The 25,400-nt window shown below is 57.1% G+C and overlaps 6 protein-coding genes across 6 annotated transcripts; 3 read left to right on the forward strand and 3 right to left on the reverse strand.

The window, feature by feature from the left end:
- Positions 1-1,204: 1,204 nt before the first annotated feature.
- Positions 1,205-4,427, forward strand: E0L32_006429 (uncharacterized protein; the record flags this gene model as incomplete). The annotated part of the gene is made up of 2 exons (XM_031141061.1): positions 1,205-3,818; positions 3,886-4,427. The coding sequence occupies 2 exons, from the start codon at positions 1,205-1,207 to the stop codon at positions 4,425-4,427; spliced, it is 3,156 nt and encodes a 1,051-aa protein (XP_030994940.1).
- Positions 4,428-4,811: 384 nt separating this feature from the next.
- Positions 4,812-6,233, reverse strand: E0L32_006430 (uncharacterized protein; the record flags this gene model as incomplete). The annotated part of the gene is made up of 1 exon (XM_031141062.1): positions 4,812-6,233. The coding sequence occupies one exon, from the start codon at positions 6,231-6,233 to the stop codon at positions 4,812-4,814; it is 1,422 nt and encodes a 473-aa protein (XP_030994941.1).
- A 1,339-nt stretch (positions 6,234-7,572) lies between these two features.
- On the forward strand, positions 7,573-9,695 carry E0L32_006431 (uncharacterized protein; the record flags this gene model as incomplete). The annotated part of the gene is made up of 2 exons (XM_031141063.1): positions 7,573-9,472; positions 9,547-9,695. The coding sequence occupies 2 exons, from the start codon at positions 7,573-7,575 to the stop codon at positions 9,693-9,695; spliced, it is 2,049 nt and encodes a 682-aa protein (XP_030994942.1).
- Positions 9,696-10,250: 555 nt separating this feature from the next.
- Positions 10,251-11,153, forward strand: E0L32_006432 (uncharacterized protein; the record flags this gene model as incomplete). Its single annotated transcript, XM_031141064.1, has 1 exon — positions 10,251-11,153. One exon carries the CDS (start codon positions 10,251-10,253, stop codon positions 11,151-11,153), a length of 903 nt encoding a protein of 300 aa, XP_030994943.1.
- Positions 11,154-11,840: 687 nt separating this feature from the next.
- On the reverse strand, positions 11,841-13,673 carry E0L32_006433 (uncharacterized protein; the record flags this gene model as incomplete). Its single annotated transcript, XM_031141065.1, has 2 exons — positions 11,841-12,712; positions 12,773-13,673. The coding sequence occupies 2 exons, from the start codon at positions 13,671-13,673 to the stop codon at positions 11,841-11,843; spliced, it is 1,773 nt and encodes a 590-aa protein (XP_030994944.1).
- A 7,009-nt stretch (positions 13,674-20,682) lies between these two features.
- Positions 20,683-23,056, reverse strand: E0L32_006434 (uncharacterized protein; the record flags this gene model as incomplete). Its single annotated transcript, XM_031141066.1, has 2 exons — positions 20,683-22,937; positions 23,002-23,056. 2 exons carry the CDS (start codon positions 23,054-23,056, stop codon positions 20,683-20,685), a joined length of 2,310 nt encoding a protein of 769 aa, XP_030994945.1.
- Between the last annotated feature and the right edge of the window lie 2,344 nt (positions 23,057-25,400).

Genomic DNA, 25,400 nt, shown 5'->3' on the forward strand with positions numbered 1-25,400 from the left:
ATCAACCAGGTGCTGTCTGTTCCCGTATTCGATTGTGGCGGTTATTTGTGCGCGTGGAGTGAGTTTGCTCAGCGGTTGCGGCAAGATGAGAGTGAAGCGTGTTGCTGCCTTGGGTGATGAATCAGGCAAGGCTAGGTATGATGGGTCGAATTGGATTGAATGTCTTGGGTGTGAACTGTGCGCCTTGCGAGGGACTGTGAGTGAAGTAGGTAGTTGGCCCTCGACCCACGCTTGAAAACAAAGTAGCTATTCTTGTCGCTGGTGGTCTCTGGGCGTTGTTTACTGCAACAGCCTCACCTATCCAAGGGCCCGCCTGTTTTCTGCTGTGAGTATCTCAATGCGGAGTGTCCACTGCGTCACCACACAGGGCCGAGCTTTTTTTTTTGGGTAGGAGGTAATGTAGCTTAGGTATGTCGGTGGGTACCATCATATGGGTGTGTGTGTGTCCGTGTTGTAGTAAACTGTAAGCAGGTACTCAACTTTACTCACCGTGCCTGTACTGTGCTCGTCAACAAGGGTGGTGGTATATTAGGTAAGAAGGTTGTCTCGAGACTGTTTGACTGCTTTTAGTCTTGCCACCTCGAGTGCTGAAATCCAATGACCCAGCTCTCCGAAGAACCTCGAGATTCCTTACAGCCAAAACTCGGCCAATAGCGGGTAGGCCGGATGCATGAACACGAATGAGGCACTCCTTGGGACCGGACAAGTCCCGAAACAAAGCACGGGGACTTCAAGAGGTCAGTCAGCTCCTATCCAGCCCGGCCAATTACCGAGAAAACACTGGGGCAGATCCCCTGTCATGCTCCCTATTTGCCCCTGTTTGTCCTCTGAACCTCCCTATGGCCACAGTAAATTTCAAAAACGCTACCAGACTAAGTAGGTACTTGTACAGTAGTTTTCCTAACTGTCCATACCTACCTACCTTACTCCGTACTCCGTAAGAGTGGATCTCGATCTGCCTTAGTCAGCGCGCGAATAGCAGGCAAATGGCAGGTACGATCGGCTTTTGTCCATTCCCTAGCCGGCTAACAGAACGAGCTAATTCTCAATTCCATCTTGATTTCTTGACTCTGTATTCTCTCTCGTCAATCCCTCTCTACCTCACCTCCAGCACCGACCAGGGACACCAAGTTGACCTTGATGTCTCCCGTCCTCTGATTGATTCTTTTCGTTGTTTTTCCTTTTTTGCAAGACACACGGAAAGATGCTTTTGAGCACTCTCTGTAAGTCCGGCAGCCGCGTGCTGCGCGGATCTGCCCTGCGAACTGCTTCGTCCTCGTCGCGATGCCTGTCAACAACAGCTCTTCCCAAGGGCGCCTCGGGCCGCCTCACTGCTGGCCGTCGGCCCTTGGCCCTCTCCTCCCAGAAGCGCTTCGCCAGCGCCACTGCCTCCTCGCCCGATCCCAACGACAACTTCCTCTCCGGCAACACTGCCAACTACATTGACGAGATGTACATGCAGTGGAAGGAGGACCCCAAGAGCGTCCACGTCTCGTGGCAGGCCTACTTCAAGAACATGGAGAGCGGCGACATGCCCATCTCCCAGGCCTTCACCCCTCCCCCGAACCTGATCCCTGGTGCTGCCGCCGCCGTTCCTGGCCTCGCTGCTGGCGCCGGTGTTGGCATCGGCGAGGGCTCCGACGTGATGAACCATCTCAAGGTCCAGCTGCTCGTCCGTGCATACCAGGCTCGTGGCCACCACAAGGCCAACATCGACCCGCTTGGCATCCGACAAGAGTCCAAGGGCTTCGGCAATATCAAGCCCAAGGAGCTCAACCTAGAGCACTACCAGTTCACCGAGAAGGATCTCGACACCGAATACTCCCTCGGTCCCGGTATCCTGCCTCGATTCAAGCGCGATGGCCGCGAGAAGATGACTCTGCGCGAGATCATCGCCGCTTGCGAAAAGATCTACTGCGGCTCCTACGGTGTCGAGTTCATCCACATTCCCGACCGAGAGAAGTGCGACTGGCTCAGGGAACGCCTCGAGGTGCCCCAGCCCTTCAAGTACTCCATCGACGAGAAGAGGCGCATCCTCGACCGTCTTATCTGGAGTTCCAGCTTTGAAGCTTTCCTCGCGACCAAGTACCCCAACGACAAGCGTTTCGGTCTCGAGGGTTGCGAAACCCTGGTTCCCGGTATGAAGGCTCTGATCGACCGCAGTGTCGACTACGGCGTCAAGGACATTGTCATCGGCATGCCTCACCGTGGCCGTCTCAATGTTCTCAGCAACGTTGTCAGGAAACCCAACGAGTCCATCTTCAGCGAGTTCGCCGGTACCTCTGGCGCTGAGGATGAGGGATCCGGCGATGTCAAGTACCATCTTGGTATGAACTTTGAACGACCCACCCCCTCCGGCAAGCGTGTCCAGCTTTCTCTCGTCGCCAACCCCTCCCATCTCGAGGCTGAGGATCCCGTCGTCCTGGGCAAGACCCGGGCTATCCAACACTACAACAACGATGAGACCACCCATCGTAGCGCTATGGGTGTCCTGCTGCACGGTGACGCCGCCCTTGCCGCCCAGGGTGTCGTGTACGAGTGCCTCGGATTCCACTCCCTCCCTGCCTTCTCGACCGGTGGCACTATCCACCTGGTCGTGAACAACCAGATCGGTTTCACCACCGATCCCCGCTTCGCCCGCTCTACCGCGTACTGCACCGACATTGCCAAGGCCATCGACGCTCCAGTTTTCCACGTCAATGCCGACGATGTCGAGGCCGTCAACTTCGTGTGCCAGCTCGCCTCGGACTGGCGCGCCGAGTTCCAGCAGGATGTTATCATCGACCTGGTCTGCTACCGCAAGCACGGCCACAACGAGACCGACCAGCCTTCCTTCACCCAGCCGCTCATGTACAAGCGCATCCAGGCCCACGACCCCCAGATCGATATCTATGTCAACCAACTGCTGAAGGAGGGTACCTTCACCAAGGAGGACATTGAGGAGCACAAGCAGTGGGTGTGGGGCATGCTCGAGGACAGCTTCAGCAAGTCCAAGGACTATCAACCCTCTTCCAAGGAGTGGACTACTTCGGCTTGGCACGGCTTCAAGTCGCCCAAGGAGCTGGCGACCGAAGTCCTCCCTCACAACCCCACCGGTGTGGACAAGCAGACCCTGGAGCACATCGGCGAGGTTATCGGCTCGGCTCCGGAGGGCTTCCAAGTCCACCGCAACCTGAAGCGTATTCTCTCTAACCGGACCAAGTCTGTTGTCGAGGGCAAGAACATCGATTGGTCTACGGCCGAGGCTCTGGCCTTTGGTTCCTTGGTCACTGAGGGCCATCACGTCCGCGTCTCTGGCCAGGATGTTGAGCGTGGTACCTTCTCCCAGCGCCATGCCGTCTTCCACGACCAGGAGACCGAGGATACCTACACTCCGCTCCAGCACATCAGCAAGGACCAGGGCAAGTTCGTCATCTCCAACTCATCTCTGAGTGAGTTTGGCGCCCTCGGCTTCGAGTACGGTTACTCCCTGACGTCGCCCAACGCTCTCGTCATGTGGGAGGCTCAGTTTGGCGACTTTGCCAACAACGCACAGTGCATCATTGACCAGTTTGTTGCCTCGGGCGAGATGAAGTGGATGCAGAGGACCGGTCTTATCATGTCGCTGCCTCACGGTTACGATGGTCAGGGTCCTGAGCACTCTTCGGGTCGTCTCGAGCGCTACCTTCAGCTCTGCAACGAAGACCCTCGCGTCTTCCCATCAGAGGATAAGCTCCCCAGACAACATCAGGACTGCAACATGCAGATCGCCTACATGACATCGCCTGCCAACCTGTTCCATATCCTGCGCAGACAGATGCACAGGCAATTCAGGAAACGTAAGTTGAAACCACAGTGGCGCATTGCGACCGAGAGAAAAGAAAGCCGACTGACAAGATTTGCTAGCTCTAATCATCTTCTTCTCCAAGTCTCTGCTGAGGCATCCTATCGCCCGCTCCGACATTGAGGAGTTCACTGGCGACTCTCAGTTCCACTGGATCATCCCTGACCCCGCTCACCAGTCGAACGAGATCAAGGCTCCTGAGGAGATCAGCCGCGTGATCCTCTGCTCTGGTCAGGTTTACGCTGCCCTCGTCAAGCACCGTGCTGAGAAGAAGCTCGACGATGTGGCTATCACCCGTGTCGAGCAGCTTCACCCCTTCCCATGGGAGCAGCTCCGCGAGAACCTGGACCAGTACCCCAACGCCAAGACCATCGTCTGGGCTCAGGAGGAGCCTCTCAACGCCGGTGCATGGAGCTTCGCACAGCCCCGTATCGAAACCTTGTTGAACAACACCCAACACCACCACCGCAAGCACGTCATGTACGCCGGCCGCAACCCCAGTGCTTCTGTAGCCACTGGCCTGAAGTCGTCACATGTCAAGGAGGAGCAGGCACTGCTCGAGATGGCTTTCTCTGTCAAGCAGGACAAGCTCAAGGGCGAGTAATGGAGGCGGTTGACGACTTTTGAAAGGTGTAGGATGTGATTTGAAGTAATGGGTCTTAACGGGGGGCGGTCACGGGCAAAGAAAAAGAAAATTATAGACAAGGAGGTAAAAAGGCTCTGGCCGTGGAGTGATGGACTGGGGGAGAAGAGGTGCCAGGATGGGAGAGCTGGACTATTGTTTTTGATCAAAGCGTCCCTTGTAAAGTACCTTTATGTTGTATAATGCATATTTTATTTGTTACCAGTGCCATGTCAGGGGTTGTTGTATGACGTCTAATGCAGTGTGTCCGCATTGTAGTTTTGGTTGGCCTGGTGCAAAATTACTACAACTGTATGTACACATATGCGCACATGTATGCACATAAATAGTTCTAGGCAGTAAAGATCATGATTGATCTTGCGTCGATACGACCTGCCACGGCCGTACAACACCATCGTCGCCCGTGGTGACCAACATCTCCTCGACTCGTTTCTGCTCCGTACCCGAGTCGAAGCGCTTGCACCAGGTAATGTGATTTATCTCGTACGGGCCGTGTGCCTTGGGCACTGTTGCCAGTAATCTCCATCTTGTCGATCCAGGGAGCTGAGCGCCGCCGTCTGTTGACGCGTCAGGCGCTGGCACTTGCGACGGGCCGTCTGACATGCGAACGTCCGAGCTGGAGGCGGCTGTGGGCTCTCCCGAAGAGGCCTCGTCCTCTGCATAGACGGCGATGACGCCGTCGCTGCCTGTGCTGGCTACCAGGCCCGAGTGGGCACTCCAGGCGGCCGAATAGACGTCCCGGGTGTGACCCTGGGGCAGGATGGCCGTGCAATCCCATTCTTCTCTTATCGACCGGCGCATCGTGTTGGGGATGCCGGCCAGGGCGCCTCCGAAGAAGGCGCCAATCGCCTGGCCAGCCCCGGAGGCACCGTGCCCTTCCTCGTCCGGCTCTCGTCGCAGGGTCCATATCCTGATGGTTTGGTCCGCCGACCAAGTCATCAGTCTCGGAAAGTGGGCGTTGTCGGCGCGTTGCTCGAACTGCACACCCCACACTGTCCCCTCGTGGCCCTCGAGCACAGAGACGCACACCCACTCGCCATCTCCGTCCTCGCGCCATATCCGCACCGTGTTGTCGTAGCTGGCGCTCGCGAGCACCTCGGAGCTGAAGCGGCCCGAGGGCCCGGCGTGGTTCCGCCCGGGCACGTCCGGGCACCAGGCGACGGCCTTGACGTCACCGTCGTGCTCGTTGAGGACGGCGACCGTCTCCCACTCGTCATCGCCCTCGTTGGCGCCCACGTCCTCCCAGATCCAGACGGACTTGTCACGGCTGCAGGTGGCGAGGTACTGGCCCGAGGGGTTGAAGGCCACGCTCTTGACCTCGTTCTCGTGGCCCTCGAGGACGAGGCTGAACTCCCAGTCATCCTCGCCGCCGTCGCCGCCGTCACCGCCGCCGCCTTGCTTGACCTCGACCTCGAGGGAGGAAGGGTCGTCGCCGCTGCTGCTGTCAAAGGGGACGTCCTTTTGCCAGCGCCAGAGGGCGGCGGTGGAGTCGAAGCTGCCGGTGACGAGGCAGAGAGTGTGGGGCGGCAGGCCGGGCTTCCAGGTGGAGGAGCGGACGGAGCGGGCGTGGCCGCCGGTCAGGGTGCTGTGGGAGGAGAGGGTGGAGAGGGAGAAGATGGTGACGGCCTTGTTGTGGGCGGTCGCGAGGAGGGGCAGGGTCGGATGAGGGGTCGAGGACCAGGCGCGCTGATAGAGATCGGGCCGGAAGGCGGGCAGGGACTTGAGCTCGAGGCTCGCCGGAGGTTTCGATCTCGAGACGGCGGCCATGGTCCGGACGAGGGGGGCGGGCAAGCCGGGGACGACGGGGATCGGGGGCGCAGTCCACAGGTAGCAAGCAGTCTTGTTGTCGGGTCTGCTCGAAATTGCAGGGCTAGTACTGCGCCTTTTTCTGTAGATGTGGTGGCTTGGAAAAGGTTTGTTTAATTAGTTTTCTTGACTGCCATGACCGAGTGGTGAGCGGCAGAAAGTGCTAACTCTATGCCAGTCAACCTCTGCCCCGCGCCATTTTCCTAGACGCCATTGACCCCCCCCCCCAAAAAAAAAACACGGCCGTTATCGCAAGGAGCACTCATTGCACGAGCACATGTCATTGATAAGATAAGCACTGGACGCCTGGAAAGGCCTGATTCTCACATGGATGAGTCTGCCCGTCCTCAAGCTTGCTTTCTCCTATTGGAGGAATATTTCAGTGCCGTCTCTACAAGTAGGTGGACCTCAACCAACCCAACTGGAGACCCAGCCGCTAAAACAGCGCTGGAGCTCTCCTCTGTAATGGCCCTCAGCGCGTCCATGATCGGCCATCGCCTCTCGCTACAAAGCACCACGGCCATCCATGGACTGGCTGATTGAGTGGTTGAATGATCGATTGATGATTGATCGATTGATGAACGGACATTTTGATGGGTGCATGCCCACATGCTTTTGGCCAGCAGACCTGCCTAGGTAACAGTTAAATATCATCGTGTGGCCTGTGACTGATTGATCCAATCCTTTGTCTCTTTGCCGAGCCTCTCTCTCTCTCTCTCTCTCTCTCTCTCTCTCTCTCTCTCTCTCTCTCTCGCTCTCTCTCGCTCTCTTCCTACCACTCTAACAAGAGACTCCAAGTACCTAACTACCTAGGTACCTCCTACCTTGGATGTCATTCATCATCAACACACACACACTCTCTCTCTCTCTCTCCATTCATCCCTCAACCTTTCAAGAACCCCAAGTGCATTCTCCCAAAGAGCCTCTGCCTGCTCGACAGAAGAGGACGCCAATTACTTCTGGGTGGTTTTTACAAGTAGTCCTGCAGGCCGATATCGTTTTCTGGTAGGCCAGCTCCAGCTGCTCCATGCGCGCGTTGATGCTCGCGGCGTCTGTGTCCGGGACTTTCTCCGATACTTTCTCCGCCCAGTTCCACTAACACTGAAACCACGGTCGCAGGCCCAGTTCCCCAAAGTCTGGATATATACTTTTTTGGAGCTGTCCAGTCTCTTTCTTTTCTTCCCCTCCCTCCTCCAAGGGTCGACGTCACTGGCAGGAGACAAAGGCAGAAACCCCTTGGATGCGGTCCCAGCTTCGACAACTGCTCGACACCTAGCAACAGCGGCGAGGCAGCCACGCCATGTCGAGATTCGCGCGCCCGGGGCTCTTCCGGCGAATTGCCACGACTGCCGGAGCCCTGACGCTCGGCACCGGCCTCGTTCTCTACAGCTATCGACCCAGAAATATCCCCGGCTACGAGCCTCCGGCCGTTCCCCCTCCCATCTACGGCGCCGACGGCACCTTCAAGCTCCCGCGCTTCCCTCGCATCAAACCCAGAGACGAGCAGATCTCCGACCTCAAGAAGAGCAACTCGGGCAACAAGGACGATGAATATGATATGCTGGTCATTGGCGGCGGCGCCACGGGTGCTGGAGTCGCACTGGACGCCGCCACCCGGGGCCTGAAGGTCGCCGTCGTCGAGCGCGACGACTTTAGCTGCGGCACCAGCAGCAAGAGCACAAAGCTCGTCCACGGCGGAGTGCGCTACCTCGAGAAGGCAGTGTGGAATCTGGATTATGCCCAGTACGAGCTGGTCCGGGAGGCTCTCAAGGAGCGCAAATACTTCCTGCAGACGGCGCCACATCTCAGCATGTGGCTGCCCATCATGCTGCCCCTCGACAAGTGGTGGAAGGCGCCCTACTACTGGGCAGGCACCAAGTTTTACGATTTCCTCGCCGGAAGCGAGGGCATCGAGAGCTCCTATTTCCTGACCAAGAGCAAGGCGATCGACGCCTTCCCCATGCTCAAGCAGACCGACCTCGTAGGCGCCCTCGTCTACTACGACGGCGCGCACAACGACTCCCGCATGAACGTCTCCATCGCCATGACGGCCGCTCTGTACGGAGCTACCGTGGTCAACCACATGGAGGTGACCGGCCTCGAGAAGGATGCGGATGGGAGACTGTGTGGCGCCCAGCTCAAGGACAAGATCCCCGAGCGGGACGGCACAAAGGCCGACGATATCAAGATCAAGGCCAAGTGCATCATCAACTGTACCGGCCCCTTCACCGACGGCATCCGCAAGATGGACGACCCTGAGTGCAAGGACATTGTCGCGCCCGCGTCTGGTGTCCACGTCATCCTCCCTGGGTACTACAGCCCCGGTAAGATGGGTCTCATCGACCCTTCAACCTCTGACGGCCGAGTCATCTTCTTCCTGCCCTGGCAGGGCAACACCATCGCTGGCACCACCGACGAGCCGGCCACCATCTCCAAGAACCCCCTTCCCGACGAGAAGTCCATCCAGTGGATCCTCAATGAGATCAGCCACTACCTCTCGCCCGATATCAACGTCCGACGCGGCGACGTGCTCTCGGCCTGGTCTGGCCTCCGGCCTCTGGTCTCCGACCCCAAGGCCAAGAACACCGAGTCGCTCGTCAGGAATCATCTCGTTGATATCTCGAGCTCCGGTCTGGTGACATGCGCGGGCGGTAAATGGACGACATATAGGCAGATGGCCGAAGAGTGTGTCGATGCCGCCGTCAAGGAGTTTGGTCTCCAGCCGAGACCGATGCCCAACGTGCCGCGCGTCAGCGGAACTGATGTGGTCGACGACGGTGCCATTCTCGACGGCTCTTGCCAGACGCATCGCGTGCGGCTCATCGGTGCCCATGGCTTCAGCAGGACCCTCTTTATCCACCTGATCCAGCATTTTGGTATCGAGACCGAGGTTGCCAAGCACCTGACCGAGAGCTACGGCGACCGCGCGTGGACCGTGGCCGCCATGTGCCAACCTACTGACAAGCGCTTCCCTGCTAGGGGTGAGCGCATTTCTCAGTTGTATCCCTTTGTCGATGGCGAGGTCCGCTACGCTGTCCGGAACGAGTATGCACAGACGGCCGCCGATGTTCTAGCCCGGAGAACACGGCTGGCATTCCTGAACGCCCAGGCTACTCTAGAAGCGCTCCCCAAGATCATAGACATCATGGCCCAGGAGTTGAAGTGGGACAGGAAGCGCCAAGAGCTCGAGTGGAAAGAGAGTGAGTATCTTCTCCCCGGATAATTCCTCCGTTTGGCTTGAAGAGCATTGTGATTAACATGTGCACCCACGCAGCTGTTGCCTTCCTCGAATCCATGGGCCTGCCACAGCCAATGCTGACGGCAACGAGGAAACAGGTCGAGCAGGGGAAGCTCGACTTTTCAACATCACTAGAATACAAGATGTACTCTAGACACGACAAGCCTATCGAGGAGGAGTGCTAGACTTGTTCGGATGGGGGTTCCAGCATTGTATAGACTTGTATCTGGATTAGACGATAGGCGTACGGAGTATTAAATCATCAAAAGAGGTATCTTAGGACGGCAGTTCTGTCACTCTCGTTGTCGACAATCTGAATTTCTTTACATACTGAGCAGTCTCGCGGTTAACGAACCTGGCTGGCCGCCAAATAGACTACCTAATGTCAAGGCACTCTTTCCCCCATCCTCCAGGATTGCATTGGATTTGGCAAGGAACGAGCAGCTCCTGCCGATACCTGCGACTGCTCTTCTCCAGCGACAGATAAAACATATTCAACGGTTGTCACGCATATGTGCCCAGCTACCTCACGCAGACCCAGGCACGAGTAGTTGTGTTTCTCTTGATCACACAGTATGGGGCATCGCTGCATCCATTATTCAACATAAATCACAAGCCCAAGGCATGGACACGTATTGCTAGTCTTCGTTCCAAGCCTCCGCCTCTCCTACTTCCTTTTCTCATCCGAGGTGACCTATGTGCCTCGAACATAAACCAGACACTACATCTCATGCGCGACGATGATTTCTACTGCCGGCTCTACCAAGCCCTCAGGACCCAGATTTGTGCCGGCATCCGTGCAAGACCACCGTCGCCGATCCTCGGACAAGGCCCCAAGGAGTATATGGCGGCATAGGGACTCCTCGGAAAAGACCGTCTCTACACCGGGAAGCCCCCTCTCGGCATTCCAACGGGTCCGCGACGACAATGGCCAGGGCATCTGTCTCGCCGCCGCCCTGAGCACCTGCAGCCTCGCTCCGCGCACTCCGTGCTCAGCATCAAGGGAGGACGAGGAGCTTCCGGAACAGCCGCCGTCGTCTCGCGCGGCGAGCAGTCTCGGAACGCACAACATACTCAAGTCCAGGGGGGATGGCTCGGATCAACGTTCATCGAGCCATCGGCTCTCGCAAGAAAACGAGGTTGCCCCCCTGCAGCCGCTCTACCTCCCTCCCCGGCGCCCGCCCACCCCCGACGGCCTCCCCAACTACGAGCAAGCGCAACAAGAAGCCCTGGCCCGCCGCCGCCGGCAACAGGCGGCGCAACAGACGCGCCTCGCCGCCCCGACCCGGGCAACAACACTTCCCGGCTCCCGCCTGAGGAGGCTGTTCGAGTCGGCACCGCGGCCGCAGCCCAGCCGCGCCGCGCCGCCGGACCCGTACCAGGCACCGCTATGGCGTCCGCCCGCCAGCCAACATGCCCTGCCGAGCCACCACCCGTACCTGGCGGCGGCGGCAGCCGCCGCGCAGAGGCCGCCCGGAGTGCCTGGCGGCCCCCGGGCCGTGTCCCTAGACGACTACGCCTTTCTGCGGCAGCTTGACGGCCGGGACGCCGGGTGCACCGGGACAACCGTAGATGCGCAGGGCAGGCACCACGAGCCTCCACGGCCAGGCCGCGGGTGGTGCTTCTGCTTGCCTCATGCCTAGTTCCCCCGTGTGTAGTTGGACATCGAGGCTCAGGAACGTATGGATGGCCACAGGCCAGACGAATCCCGCGCTACGCGGACGAGGCATATCGGAGCAGGGACAGAGTGAGAAGGCCAACTCCGGTCACCAATCACTCGCCACGGCAATCGAGTCGAGTTCAGGTGACGCAGACAGAAGGAACACATGGGGAGCCCGAGTAGTTTGCAAGACTGACTTCTGCAGGGCATAAGAATTGTATACATTAAAATGCAACTTGTCCTTGGTCATGCAGCCTGAGCCGTGCCAAGGACGAGCCTGTATTCTCTATATGTACATTGCATTGCTCGAGGACTTGGGCATTTCAGGACTCCTTCCCCATATCTTTTGTCGCCGTGCTCAAGAGAGAGAAGTTTTCCTGTCCGCGCCCCCAGTATATCCAGGCCCGTTTCCCGGGCTAAAACGAACAAAACGCAGTGACCAGAAACAGGTCCAGTTCTGGAGTGTCATGACTTAAAACGCCTTCCCAAATGCAATAACGTGCTCCGGCTTTGTGGTATCACAGCAATCCCAAACATGTAAAATCCCCAAAAAAAAATCGAGTCCTAATATCGTCTTCATAAACGCCATGCCTGCCATTGGTCCATTTCACATGTAATTCTGCGCGTCTTTCTTCTTTCATAACTGAGGGATCGCTTCGCTCGCGGGCCCTCAGAATCGGTGGCCCTCCCTAGGGAGGCCAATATTAGTTTCGCTGAGTCGTCTCGCGAGTGTCGACTCCTGTTTTGGGGCATTGACAATGTTGAACACACGGTTCAGCAAGCTCCGCCTTGCACCATCGGCTCTTCGATAGTGCAGATGACCGCATCGGCAGCTTGGATGTCCGCCCACGCTGATCTTGCGATCCAGTTCCGCCTCCCAGCCATAGCAGTCGCCGCTGTTGGAGGACGAGTGCGAGTCGCATTCAAATACGGTGACCGAGCCATCGTCGACCTCCATGGCACGGCCCGACCCCAAGAAGTTGGAGAAGTCGGTGAGCGAAAGGCCCGACGCCGACGAAAGTGACGGCGTGTGCACGCGTATCGTTGCGTCATCCGCGCTGCTTTCGGAGCTGGACGAAGACATGTCCGTGTCAGCCTCCATAGGGTCGGCCTCGGGAACATAGGTGGTACACTCGGATATGCTTGACCGCCGGATTGGCGTGGCAGAGAGCGGACTGCTCTGGAAGACGGAGGATCGGTCCAGAGCTGGTGAGATCTGTTTGGAGCCCTCGTCGTCAAACCACGAACCGGCGACCATCAGTCCGGGCAACGCGTTGTTCCTAAGCTTTGGGCGGGCATACTTGCGGGCAAGCCATGGTCGAGTAACCGGTCGGTAAATTGTGTCTCTGGCATAGCCTTTTGCGGCCATGCCGCCCCCATAATCCGCACTAGATCTTGTCTCTTCACCGACACCAGTCTCCTGAACCCACGTCGTCGCAGGGGTCGTCGAGTCTCGACACCCAGCACTAAGTGATAGTTCCGTAGTGGTGGATCGGGAAGGACTCGTTGGACGAGCATCGTCAGTGGTACTGGCGTCAGTGTCTGTAGTGCAAGAAGTGGGTGGCGGCATGACCTGCAACCCTCATAAATTGGAATTGCTACCGCTAGAGGTCCCCTCGCAGAGGGTCATGTCGATGTCGTCGTCGGGGGATGAGGCATACGGGGCGCTTGACACGTTGAGCTTGCGATTCTGTCGAGTTCGGCGGCTCAATCCAAGCCTGGCGCTCATGCGCTTCCAGCCATTGTTGTGTGCACTGATAGCCCTCTGCAATGTGCCGGGTGAGGAACCAAAGCCCCAGTCCGAGGTTGGGGGAGTGGTCGGCGGCGTGAGGGGTTCTCCTGCCGGCGGCGAAGAATTTCCACTGTCGTCTGTCAGAGTCTCTCGGTCGCCAATGTCAGCCAGAGAAGAGTTGGAGCGAGCGGCGCCGTCGTTGCGCCGTCCGAGATGGAGCTGTGGGAGGAACGACGACGTGGCGGACCGGCTGGCGTCTTCGGGGATGGCCACGTCCCTTGGGGTTTTTGAGCGACCTTGCGCAAGCTTCAAGTCGTGGCAATGCTCGCAATCATGTTCACCCATGGCCGATGACATCTCGTTGAGAAAAGGGAGAAGGACAGAATCGTTCATGAGCTCGTAGACGATCTGAACCGCTTCGTCGAGTTCAGCCGGTGACGGTGCCTGAACAGCAGGGTCGAGGCTCAGAAGACGGTCGCGAACACGCGCAGGAAGGTTGACTTCCCGATGACTGGAGGGGAGGATGTAGGCTTGCATGAGCTTCTGCCAGAGGGTTGGCAGGTGATCGGCCCCCTGTTCGTAGGCTGCCCTATAGTGCTTCGTGTCCAGGGTAAACTCGAGTGTTTCGAGGCAGTGGTTGGAAGAGAGGTAGGCCATGAAGGCAGCGAGGGTCCATGGTGGCGGCGCGGTATTGGAGAGGATGTCTTGGAGTGTAGGGCGGTGTGTGCAAACCAACAAGGCCGCGCTGGGCGGCCGGGAGTTGCTTGCCATATTGTTGTAGTGACACTCGGGGGAGCGTGATCGACTCGGCGAGAGTTCTCTAGGGCTGGGAGAAGGACTGAGATAGACGGGCTTGCTTCTTCGTAACCGCGGTCTCATTTCTTTCCAAGTCGCCGAGACTCGGTTTGTGCGAGCTATGTCGTCGATGGTCTGGAAGCGTGCGAAGAAATCGCTCGCAATCACAATCCGGTCGGGCACTGGGCTGCCTACGCCATGCGATCTCAGTGCCGGCCAATAACTCTGCACGCTTGTCTGTTGAAGAAGGAAGGAGAGGCGTGGGAGACGATCACTCTCTCGAAGAAGGGGCGCTATCGGGTTATCGGGGGTGGAAATGCAGTTGCACCGGGTCGATTGGCGAAACGAAACGAGAAGAAGAAAAAGGGCGACACGGTCTACTGATGGAAACAGAAACCCGAGGGCTCCTTTGTTTGAACCACACGACCCAGCAGACCGGCGTAGGGCTTTCTCCTGAATCCTTGCTTCGGGCTGGCCGTCGAGGAGGAATGCGGTGGCGGAAGAAAGGAATAAAGGGCGTCCTCAGTCGACACGAGACCAAGAGAGACTGTGGCCTGAAAGTCGTAGCGTCGCTGATGAACGATTGTGAAAGAATAGAAAAACAAATAAAGTACCAGTGAAGTTCCCGAGGGACGAAGTCGCGTGTCAAAGGCCTTGGTCGTAGTTTCAGCGAAGGAAGAGAGGGAAGAACAAAGAACGGGCGGGTGTGGTGGTGGAGGTGGTAGTAGTGGCAGAGATGGTGGAGGAGGATGCAAGATTAGGTAGACAGAGCCAAAGGGGTGGTGGTGGTGGTGGTGGTTGTCGTCGTGACCGAAGAGGCAGAGCACGGAGGATGGATGGTGGAGTTCAAGGAGCACCAGAGGACCACTAACGGCGGTGGTGGTGGGTGCTGGGCAGTGGGTAGTAGTGGGTATGGTGTGCTAAGTGTGCAGGATAGTGCCTGGAAGGCGCCCCGACTTCTGGCCAATACCGGCTCTACAGGGCGGGTCAGAGAACTGCAGAAGAAAAGGAAGGGCGGGTAGAAGAGAGATGGAAGGGATGGAATGACGGCGGAGAGAAGAGCGCGAGGGCGAGTCCCGGTACGGAGGAGTCACTCCATCAATCAGTCAGTCGAGTCAAAAGCCAAGTCCCAGTCAGAAGACTGGCTCGACTGGGAGAGAGAGTGCGACATGGGGCGGGGCCCTTGTACGGAGTATGGAGTGTGGGTTTGCAATCCTGGCAAGGGCCACTCGCGCCAACTGATCCCACTGGTCCAATGCCAAAATGGTTACCCACTTGCAAGGGAAAAAAATAAGACACAGAGAAGGGTCGGGTGGCTCCCAAGGTTTCCGTAGTGTGTTTTAGGTACCCGAGTACACATGCGTTGTAGCGACTTGAGGTTGATCAGGTACCTCCCTCCAGGGCTTGCACCTTGATGAGATGCTGTAGCAGCTCTCTCAAGAGCACGCAATTATGATGCTTTTTCCGCCTTTGTCCATGCCGTCACTCGTCGTTCCGCTTCGGCCATTGCCCGCCATTCTTCGTAACTTGTTGCAGGGGCTCTTGTACGTACAGACCAGAACATTGAAAGGAGAGTCTCGATTTAGAGCACATGTGTCATTGATGCTTACCTCCCTAGATAGATAGGTACTTTACCTATGCCGCAGGATCACGTCTGTCCAGGCAGGTACCCACTGAATCCTTCCGTTTTGGCAGTGCTCTCGTCCCCCAATGCTGGCTGTGTCTCGTAGTGGCGGGTGGTGGCGGGGCAAGAGAGAGAGCGAGTGTGTGTGAGAGCACGTGTTTCGGTGACCCTCGACGATGGAATTGTCGGTATTGCACCTCCAGCTTGCCAAGAGTACGTAGGTAGAGCAACAGAGAAAGGCAGGGAAAGAGAAACCTTGGGTACTTGTTCACTTACAGAAGGGTTGCAGGATGAGAGAGACATGTACGACATGCCAACTTGACCGACCCTCAAGTACGGAGCAGGTAAACAAAGGCCGTTGCTGCGAAGGTTTGACCCATTCAACTTGGCAGCGCTGCACACACACGCAGCCCGTCGGGAACGGTGGGAGGCAACTGAGACAAGCCCCAAAGTCAAGCATCATAGTGACTCGGGGAGTCGGGGCTGAGAGGCTCTGAGAGACTGAGACAGAGAGTGAGCCCCGTCTGTGAGAGCGCGTGCAAAGGAACGGAGAGAGCCTTCTAGACCTAGACTCCAGAGCCTGACACACGACATGGACGAGATAAATAAGGGAACATCGCGAGGGTACCTGGGTAGGTAAGGTAGGTACCAGGCGAGCTGCCTAGGTACCTCTGCGATGGGGTTCAACGAGAGGGGCTGTGATGCCACTAGAAGAGCGCTAGAACCGTTCCATAGGTAGAGAAAATCGGGTCTGTCCAATCACACCCCCTGGTCTATCGGAGCATTCGTCACTCGGAGGGCGATGGGCGTTGCCTCTTGCCGTTCAGGGACTAGCTCAGTATTTCGCAGAGGGCGCTCGATGTCACCGTGCCAGGTACTTGTACTCTCCACCCCTACCTATGTACCCACAGTGCCACACGCACCTGTTTCCTCTGTCCTTTGTGTGCAAAGACGCTGATGCACCTCGCGGCGTTTCTGCGACATTAGCTACGGAGAAGAGGCGTTGGACAGCAAATAGACGTTGCCCCATTCGCATTGTTCGCGGGGTTCAACCCTGATGATGCGCTTCTCCTGATCCTGTTTGGATGATTACCTACCTAATGTCCTTCAAGAGACAGCCCTCCATGCAACGCTTGGATGCATTCGGTATCGAGAGGGCCAAACTGACACAGAGATCGACCCTCCCCCCTCCTCATTCCCGTTCGCGGACCTGGAATCGCATGAAAAACGCCAACTCGAGGGGACTGGCTGGAAGAATCCAATTGGTCGATCAAAGTGAGGTTCATCCGTTCAAGGGTCGAGATGCCATGCTACCTCGGAAAATGCCAATTGCTGGTCACGACTCAGGCTTCCCGGGCCATGGTCAGACATGGCATGTTTGTGTGTCAGTGACACTCCTTGGCGCCCAGTCCCGCGCCCAACTTTAATCAGTGGCCGCGTGCAGATCAGGCTTATTTATCTGGGCCGACCTACCTCCTATCACCAATTTGCGTTTCCTTTGTATTGTCATCTTGGGCGTCAGAGTGAACAGAGTAAGACACGGGAGGGTGGCGCCCGGCAGGTATGTACTTGTGCTCCGTAATGTAACTACCTGACCAGACCAAAAGGCACGAAATTGGATGAAACGCCAGCTCTGTCATCACATGCAGTCCCCCGTCCGATACACGCACGGCTCGCTCGCTACCAAACATGCCAACTCTGGGAACGGAAGGACAGGTTGCCGCACGGTCACGGATGGCCGATCCTGACAAGCTTATCACTATCACAAAAGCTTCGAGGTCTGCATATCAACCCGGGCTGTAGTCTCTCGCATATCCATCGTCCTTTCCAACCACATGTGCCTGAGCTTCAGGCCGGCGGGCAAGTTAGGTCTGACGGCCAGGCCAGGCTGTTACTAAGTGCTCATATGCTCATATCAACCGCTTCCTCAGTTTTCCTGACATGGCCCGATGAGACAATCTAAAATAATATGCGGTGCGATATTACTATCGCTCCATCTACGGAGTAGTCAGCCACTCAAGGCCCAATCAGTCGGCGATATCGCACTCGGGACGCGGCTACCAATCGAGGTCGTCGCTTTCTCTCCTAGGATGGGTTTTATCCCCTAATTGCCGGGGTGATCACTTTGCCGGCTGCATTCTGGATGGGCAAGAAACCGATCGAGTTGAAAAGACCACGTGGGCTGTCAAGATGGGATGGAGCTGGGCTCTGTCGCCAGCATAGCATAACGTGGATGGGCATGTCGAGTCCACTCCTCTACGGCCGAGCTCGGCAGTTGACAGTACGGGACCCTACCCGTCAAGACTTAATGAAACAGACGCCAAGGCATAGAGAGACCCGGGACGCACCACCGTGACGGGGGCGCACGAAGTAGGTACGAAGCAGATCAAGAGCCATGCGGAGTGATACCTCTCGCAGCAGCACGTCTTATCGCAGCCACGAATGAGAGCTCGTCATGGACTTATGGCCATTGATTGCCATTGTGTGTGGGCGTTGGCGTGCAGCATGCAGTTTCGTGGTGTTGCCATGGCTGCCGAGATTCCAGCTACCGGCAGCTCTCCATCTGCACCCGCTGCCGTTGCCAATGAGTACGCAACTGACGCGCGCGCGTGTGTGATGTTTTTTCTTTCTTCATCTGTTGGGTCGAGGAGGGCCGCATCACTGTCCCCTGCTGAAACCATTGATTTGGGCCCTTATCCGTGTCGTCCGGCAGCCGCAGACACCGGACTAAGGGGCAAATCGCCGCTGCTGGAACAAGCCGCGTCCGCGTCCGCATCGTGCTGAGAATTCCTCCTTGTAAATCGTAGCCCATGCCCGATGCATCCGTGCTGCGGGCTAGCATTTTGCGTACATTCTTCCCTTATGCCCTACTCCGTAGTTCTCCTTGAGAGAAGGTTTCATGACCCTGTTTCCCGTCCGTCCCGCAGGACCCTTTACAAGAACAACATGGACCTCGTTGCGACAAGCCCGAGCTCTCCGCAGCAAGAAAGCCGCGCCCAGAGCCAGGTGATTTGCCAATCCTCGGCTCCTCTGGGGTGACGGCGACGGTGACAGTAGTACTGCGTAGTGCGACGGTGTACTTCCTTTTTGGCTTGCATCCTCTCTGGTCTTGACTGATTATGTGGATGATCGACATCGTCACATACCTACCTACCGTGCCGACATGGCACACACCCACTTTGAGTGGACAGACACAGTGGGTGGCGGGGATTAGGTACGTAGAGGGATTAGGTGTCTTGGGTGTCCATGAGCCACCACCACCCACGCGTCATTATGCTCTGCTTACTTGGCTCGCCTGGCTTGCCGAGCCATCATATCGAGCCCTTTGAAGGGGCAACATGCAATGAGGTCCGTCACCAGCCGATCTCTGAGAGCACGCACGCCGTCCTTGATCCTTCGCGGCGGGTTCGAGCGCGGCGGGGAGGTCACTGTTTGACGCCCGCCAAAAGACAAAGTCAAGATGGCTTCCATTCTCCATTCTCGTCGGTCGCGCGCCTCAACAGTCGACGGATCACGGCAATTGCAATCCACGTTCCCCTTGGCCTCTGTAAGTTGAGCGGCTAAGCGGCCAAGAATGTGGCGCCGACCCAAGCCAACATCTCCCTCTCCACATGTGCCAGCCTCAAACGAGGCGTCAACGATGCCCTTAGGGATACCTCGAAGCCGGGACGCGATAGTGGACTAGGTAGCCCGTCAATCAATAATGTGTTGCCTCGTTCACATAGTCCCTCTTCTTGGCGACGCTCAACTCCCGGAGTCGCCGTCGGTGGTCTTTTCTTCTTGTGTAGCCGCACAAGCCCAGTCCGGGCCATCGATGAATGCCAGAGCCAAGCCTTAATCAACCTGTACCTCACCTCGTGTCCCGCCTGTCGTCGTGGCTCTCGTGCCCGTGTCTCAACTCTTGCCTTGGAGCGTCGTCTTGTCTAGTCTACTCCGCAGGTAGGTCAGTAGAGATCCGAAAACGATCGATCTGACCACCCGGGCCGGCCGCTACTCCCCGCCTCGAAAAGAATGAAGGGCCAGCCGAGCCAACCAGGGTGTGTGAGGGAAGACTCCACTTGTTCTAGAAATTTTCTTTGTCTTACGCTATAGGTCTCAGGAACGAACCGTTCTAGAACATTTCCGTTTCCGTCGCGAAATTCCCTCCTCTGAGCCCCCTATCCTTGCTCTTCTCGCCTTACCCTGTGATCGGTGGTGGGGGTACCATCAGCTGAACACACAAAGAACATCCCATCTATCTACATATGCGATCGGCATTAGCCAATATATTGCGTTGGCACCACATTCTGGCTCTATAAGCATGTATTGTCTCCATCGTCCAACCGACACGGCTCCCATCATGTCCATGCACGCCGACGTGGGCCCCCTGTTCGCGCGAGTCGAGACCGAGCGTGTCAAATGGAGGTCGGAGACATGCCCGTGTGCCCCCAGCAGACCGTAGAAGTTTTATTTTGCCCCCCTCTCATCAAAAAAACGGTGGCCCCCTCGTGCCACCCAAGTATGGATCACCCGTAATCGGACGACAACAACCCACTCGGCGCGGTGACTGGCTGTCTCGTTGCGATCTCATCCCAGCCGGGCGTCGGTCGACGCTTTGATGCGGCTGACTGACGCCCCTAGGCCGCAGCTGACCGTCACAATTCGACAGGCAAGGCGACGCGACGGGTGGCGAGTACGCACCTGATGGATGCGTGTCGTGTCAGGTCAGCACCGAGCAACGACTCATCCAAGGTTGGGCGCTGCCAGAGCGAGGCAATCTTGGCAACAAGAGGCACTTCTTCTCTTCGGGCCGTGAACCGCACGCGGTCTCGCTTGAAAAGCCCCCGAGAGGCTAGCTGTCCCTACTTCCACTTATAGGTGTTGTCCGCGTTGTGGGCACAACGTACTCACGGGCCCACGACGAGTCTTGATTCGTCTCAATATGTCGGTTGGTAACGGAGAGGAACCAAGCTTCTTGCAGAAGGCAGGGCATAGTTTTGTTTTGTTTCTATGCGATCCACGTGCCTTCCAACATACTCTCGGCAATGAGTGGTAAATCGTGTGTTCTTCAAGTACTACTCAAGTTTCGTTCCCGCCCGTCTCCTCGGCCTAGAAGACAGCAGGGATTGGGTATCAAAATGTAAGGAGACATCCCGAGCCTGAAAAAGCATTTCTCTTCAACCCCCCGCCCCCAAAAGCAAAAAGTGGTCGGTAGAATACGACCCCGTCTGCTCCTTGGGCCATGACTGTGGACTGCACCCTCGGCTTGGCCTGGGACGCTGTACATGAATATTTTTTCTCTACCTCCACGCGCGCGTCCAAGATCTGGGGACCTTGTGCTTGGTACTCGGGACGCCACAGCAGGTGGCCTGGCCGATAGGTTCAAACTCCCGCTAGATCGAAGTCGCCCGTGAACCCGCCGTTCAGCAACACGGCTGCTAGGCGCCTCCGTTGTAGCGGCATCTCCTCAGCTCTGTAGAAAGATGGGTCAAGGCCCAGAGCCAGAAACATGGCATTGGTAATGGTATGCACGCCGCAATCGTTGCCGTTGATCTGGACCGGGGACTTGAAGTTCACGACCTCCCAGTCGGCCGTATACTTCTCCTGGAGGAACTCCTTGACCCATTGATGAACAATATCAGTCACATTCTTCCGGCCAGATCCCTGGTGGCCCATCGAGTCCATGTGTGCAATCTTGTGCTGCTGGGGCTGCACAACCACCAAGGTCCAGTGAAGTCCGGAGCAGATAGGGATCAAGATGGTGTCAAAGCCGAGGAAATTGTCCTTTGTAACTCCTGCACGCTTCATCCATCGCACTGTCCCGGCAGCCCCTTTGGCCGTCAGCTGTTTCCAAAAGAAGGAATTGAAGGCATGGCATTTTTTGGTGCCCGTTGTGTCGTTGATATACTTGACAAGATAGATCAGAGAGCTGTTGACGATCTCGTCGTTCAGCCACTCCTTGGCGGGGACGACCTTGGAAAAGTCGCTGGCCGTGAGCGTCGTGCCCTCTGGAGACTTCACCACGCCCGTAGCGGGAGACCCGTGCAGAGTAGCACTGACTTTGGCTTGCCATGTCTCGTCCATCGGCGCGATCACCTGGCGCGATGGTTGTCGTAAACCAAAGCGCAACCTTCGCTCCTCCGCCAGCCTCTGTCGCTCGGCTTCTTCTCGGCGTCGGCGCGCTTCCTCCTCCCGCTTCAACTTTTCTATGCGCGCGGCCTCTTCCTTTTCGTGCCTTTGTTGGAGCTTGAGCCTGATTTCCTCTTCCTTGCTGGAGCTGATTCTCAGGCGTGGAGAGTCCAGTTCATCGTCAACTGCCCAAATCGGAGGAGGGGCCGTTCTGGGTTGCAAAGACCGTGGCTTGATAACCGGGTCGTCGTTCTCCTGGTGGTCGGTCGCGAACATTGATGCGTACCGGCCATTCCGTATCCGCAGACGCTTCCAAGCCTTCTTGTCGGCGTCATCCTCAGACTTGCGTTTAGCGCTGCCCGCGCTCGCCGTAGACAATCCCAGTATATCCCTGTCGGCAGCATCTAGAAGGAAAGGGCTTGAATCTTGGTCTTCCTCGTCAGAAGCAGATGGTGTTAACAAGCCCAGCGAGGGACGGCGGAGGCCTTCATGCGCAAGGTGAGGCTTTTCACTTGCAAAAAACTCGATAAGTCTTGTGATAGTGACCTCGTCCAGAGTCTCGTCAACAGGTAGATGAGGGCTCTTTTGCGGTGCGTGTGCTGTACTTGGACGAAGGCGATTCAAGGGGCGGCGCAACTGGTGACGGCGTCGATGTGGGAAGGTGAGGTGGACACGTTTGCGCTTTCTCGGCATGGGCGTCGGGTCCGTCAACTTTACCGCGGCATCTGATGCCTTGTCAGCAGCTTGGGTTCCGAGAATGTTGCATTGTGATCTCTCTCCAGGCCCAGAATAGCTGAACTCGGGCGGCATTGTGCCCTCCGCCGTATGGACTAGGGGGGCTTGGAATTTTGCGATTCCTTCGGAGGATGCATTGACAAGCTGGACAAGTTTTAATATCTCGGCCAAGGGAAGTGGTTGTCCTCGAAGCCGCTGATCCTGCGGGTGATATGTCGGCCTGTGATGTACGAGAAACGACAAAAATGCAATCCCCCTTTGCACCGTGCCAGCACCATCGGTCGACTTATCCACCCACGGTGGCTTCGTGACCGCGACAGAGTGGTCATTCAGAGCTGCTTGTGGTGGCTCCAGCTGTGCGCCCGCAATCAAGACCTGGGCCGAGTGCGCCATATCAAGCATTTCCGTAATGAGAGACTTCCAGCCCTGTAACGAAAAGTCCTCATTTCGTTCCAGATGGGCATTCAAAATGCCCGCGAACCTTGGGGGCGTTCTGCTGGAGATGTCGATGGGGATCGGGGTAGAATGAGGGAGCTCATGTCCATGCGGTAAAAGGCGGGATTGTTGACTCTTCAGCTCCAGAATAGCGGCTTCAATGAATGAATTGACAGTCCGCAGCTCAGAGTCTGTGAGGGGGGGCGCAGACGCGGCGGGCACTCCTGGCAAAGAGCCGACCTCGAGCGTCTCTTGAGCCGGATATTGACCCGGCAGAGACTGGGTGTCATTCGCCGCGGTCAGAGGTAGTGAAGGAGGTGCATGTTGTCTCTCGTGGGCTAGGTAAGGGGTGCTGAGTTAGAAGAGATGCGACTCCAGGGGGAGACATGAATGGAGACTTACCACGTCCATACAACTTTCCAGTGAGCCAGCCTAGAACAGGCCGGAAAAGAGACATGATGGAGAGGCAGAGGGAACTGCAGGCTTTCTTGATTGGCAGACCAAGGTTGCATAGCATGCCGACAGTGCGAGTGAGGGCAGGATCACGCCGAGCTGAAAGGTGGCCATGCGGTTTTGGTACACGAGTGGGCCGGGCCGAAGCAGCCTCAAGAGTGCGAGGCAGATGATGCTTGATCCGATACTAATAGCGAAGGGCCGGCGTTGGCCATGAAATTCTAAAAATTGAATGAATAGTCCTGTGGTCGAGGCGTATTGCGTCAGTACTGCAGGCACAGCTCCGCGAACGCGCTGCTATAAGAGCATGACGCCAAAGAAAAGAGACTCGGGCTGGACTTTGGGAAAGACAAGAGGCCTCAGCCGGGGGTGAATGAGCGTGTGGGTGAGAGTGAAGGGTGTGAGCATGAAGCAACGGGTGACCGCCCGTACATGGCCAACGATCAAACATCATTGGCTCCACGGCAGGTGACAAAGAAGGATCCGAGACGCAAGCCGTCAAGACGGATTGTTTGTGGGAGTGCCCGGAGATGAGGAGGGTTGGCTGGTGATGAGAACTGACCTGTAGGTAGCGGTGTGGACGAGACGAGAGATCGCCAAGGAAGGCCGGATACAGTGGCAGGCCGCAAGGCTGTCTAGATGGTCAGGAACAAAAGGGAATAAAAGAGCGACGGGAAAGATGTTATTCGAGATGTGGCGCCGCGGGAGGGACTTTTCAGCTTTCAGCGCTTCCAGCTCCCGACTCTGGGATGGAACAGTCAAGTTAATGGACGGCGGGTTGAAGGCGATGACAGGTGAAAGTGAGATGAGTTGAGATGATGAGTTGAAGGACAAAGAGGGACTGAATGGGATGTGACCACACAAAGAATGCCAGTGCAGTGAGTAGCCTCAAACACGGGACATGCCGTCGTCGTCGCAGTCGCCCCGAGCCCTCCTCAGGCCAGCCCCGAAGCGCCCAAAGCCGGGGAAACGGAGAAACGAGAGAGCGTCCTGTTTGGCGGCATCAAGGGTCGCGTGTGCTTCCACTGGACGATGGAATACGGGCCCGTTCCTGGTCGTGGTTGGGGCTGGTGGCCGTGGAAGCGGGAGCGGAAGCGGGAGCGGTACCGGTGTATGTGCGCGCAGGGCTGGCTGAGCCCGTTGATAAAAGCTGATGGTCAACCAGACAGGCAGACAGACGGACAGACGCACATGGATGTGCACACGCGGGCGCGCAAGCTGATGGATGGCAAGGATGGTGGATTTCGGGTTCGCCTGGCTGGCTGTGGGGCTGGAAATTGAGGCGCCACCGGAGGAGCCTCGAGGACAGGGAGCAAAGCTGAGTCATCATCCACCATTGTAATTGTTATCTGCCTATGGGGCTCCACCACTGCCAGCTGCCTGTAGGCTGCAGAGATTAGGGGTCTTAGGTAGCCCTGTCTCGGTAGGTAGTGTACGGAGTAGCAATTCAAGGTTGGAATTGTTGACGGGAGTTCATGAGGAGCTCCAGCCTCAATGCGAACAATCATGGATGTATATCTGCGGCCCCGGAGGGCTTGGTGGATGGTCAAGACCTTCTGTTCGCAGTCCGTCAACGAGTTAATCTGACCATCACTTGGTAGAGTGTCCACCTACTACGTACAATTCACTCCCTCACGACCATTACCCATTACCTTTCACTGCCATCTGTCGATATATACAACTAAACTTCTACAGCTTGAGAATCGGGAGAGATGCTACCATGATCCTCCGGGACGGCCGGCGCCACCCAGCGGCTCGGGGTGCGGCAAGTGGAGGGTAATCATTGAACCCTTTCCCGCCTGCTGGCCCGGACGGACGGCGGCCTTTGATGCAGAATTTCGGTACCAAGAGGCGGCAGATCCGAATGCTCCACGGCGTGCGTCTGCCAGGAGCGAGCCAGACGGCCTTTCGCCAATCATGCGTCTGTCAATGCAAATCAAGACGGGGGCCGAGACCAGCTTGACACATGGGTCTAGTGCTGGCGGCCATGCATGATCGATGCATGCACCAGGGCCAGGGGCAGCGCGCTGCACTGGGCGTAGGACACAAGAAGGCACAGAAGGCACAGAAGGGGGCAAGCGGATTAATACAAACCTCCCGCTTGGCGCCTATGGACGCAAGCGCCGGCGTCAGATTCCCGATCGCTCGAGCCGTTGTCATCATCCCCCGCCCCAGACCAGCCCCACACTCGCATTCCCGTGTCCAGCTACCGGGCCCTTTGCCTCCCCCCCCAAGTGTCAACACTAGCTTGCCGGGAGGGGGAAAATAGGTACAAGTAGATACCTACCGACTCAGCTGGGTAGGCATCGCTGGAGGAGGAGCAGGAACAGGAGGGAGGCCAAGACCCT

The sequence above is a fragment of the Thyridium curvatum genome (assembly GCF_004353045.1).
Source record: "Thyridium curvatum strain D216 chromosome Unknown NODE_36_length_377547_cov_81.061009, whole genome shotgun sequence".
Lineage (NCBI taxonomy): Eukaryota > Fungi > Ascomycota > Sordariomycetes > Thyridiales > Thyridiaceae > Thyridium > Thyridium curvatum.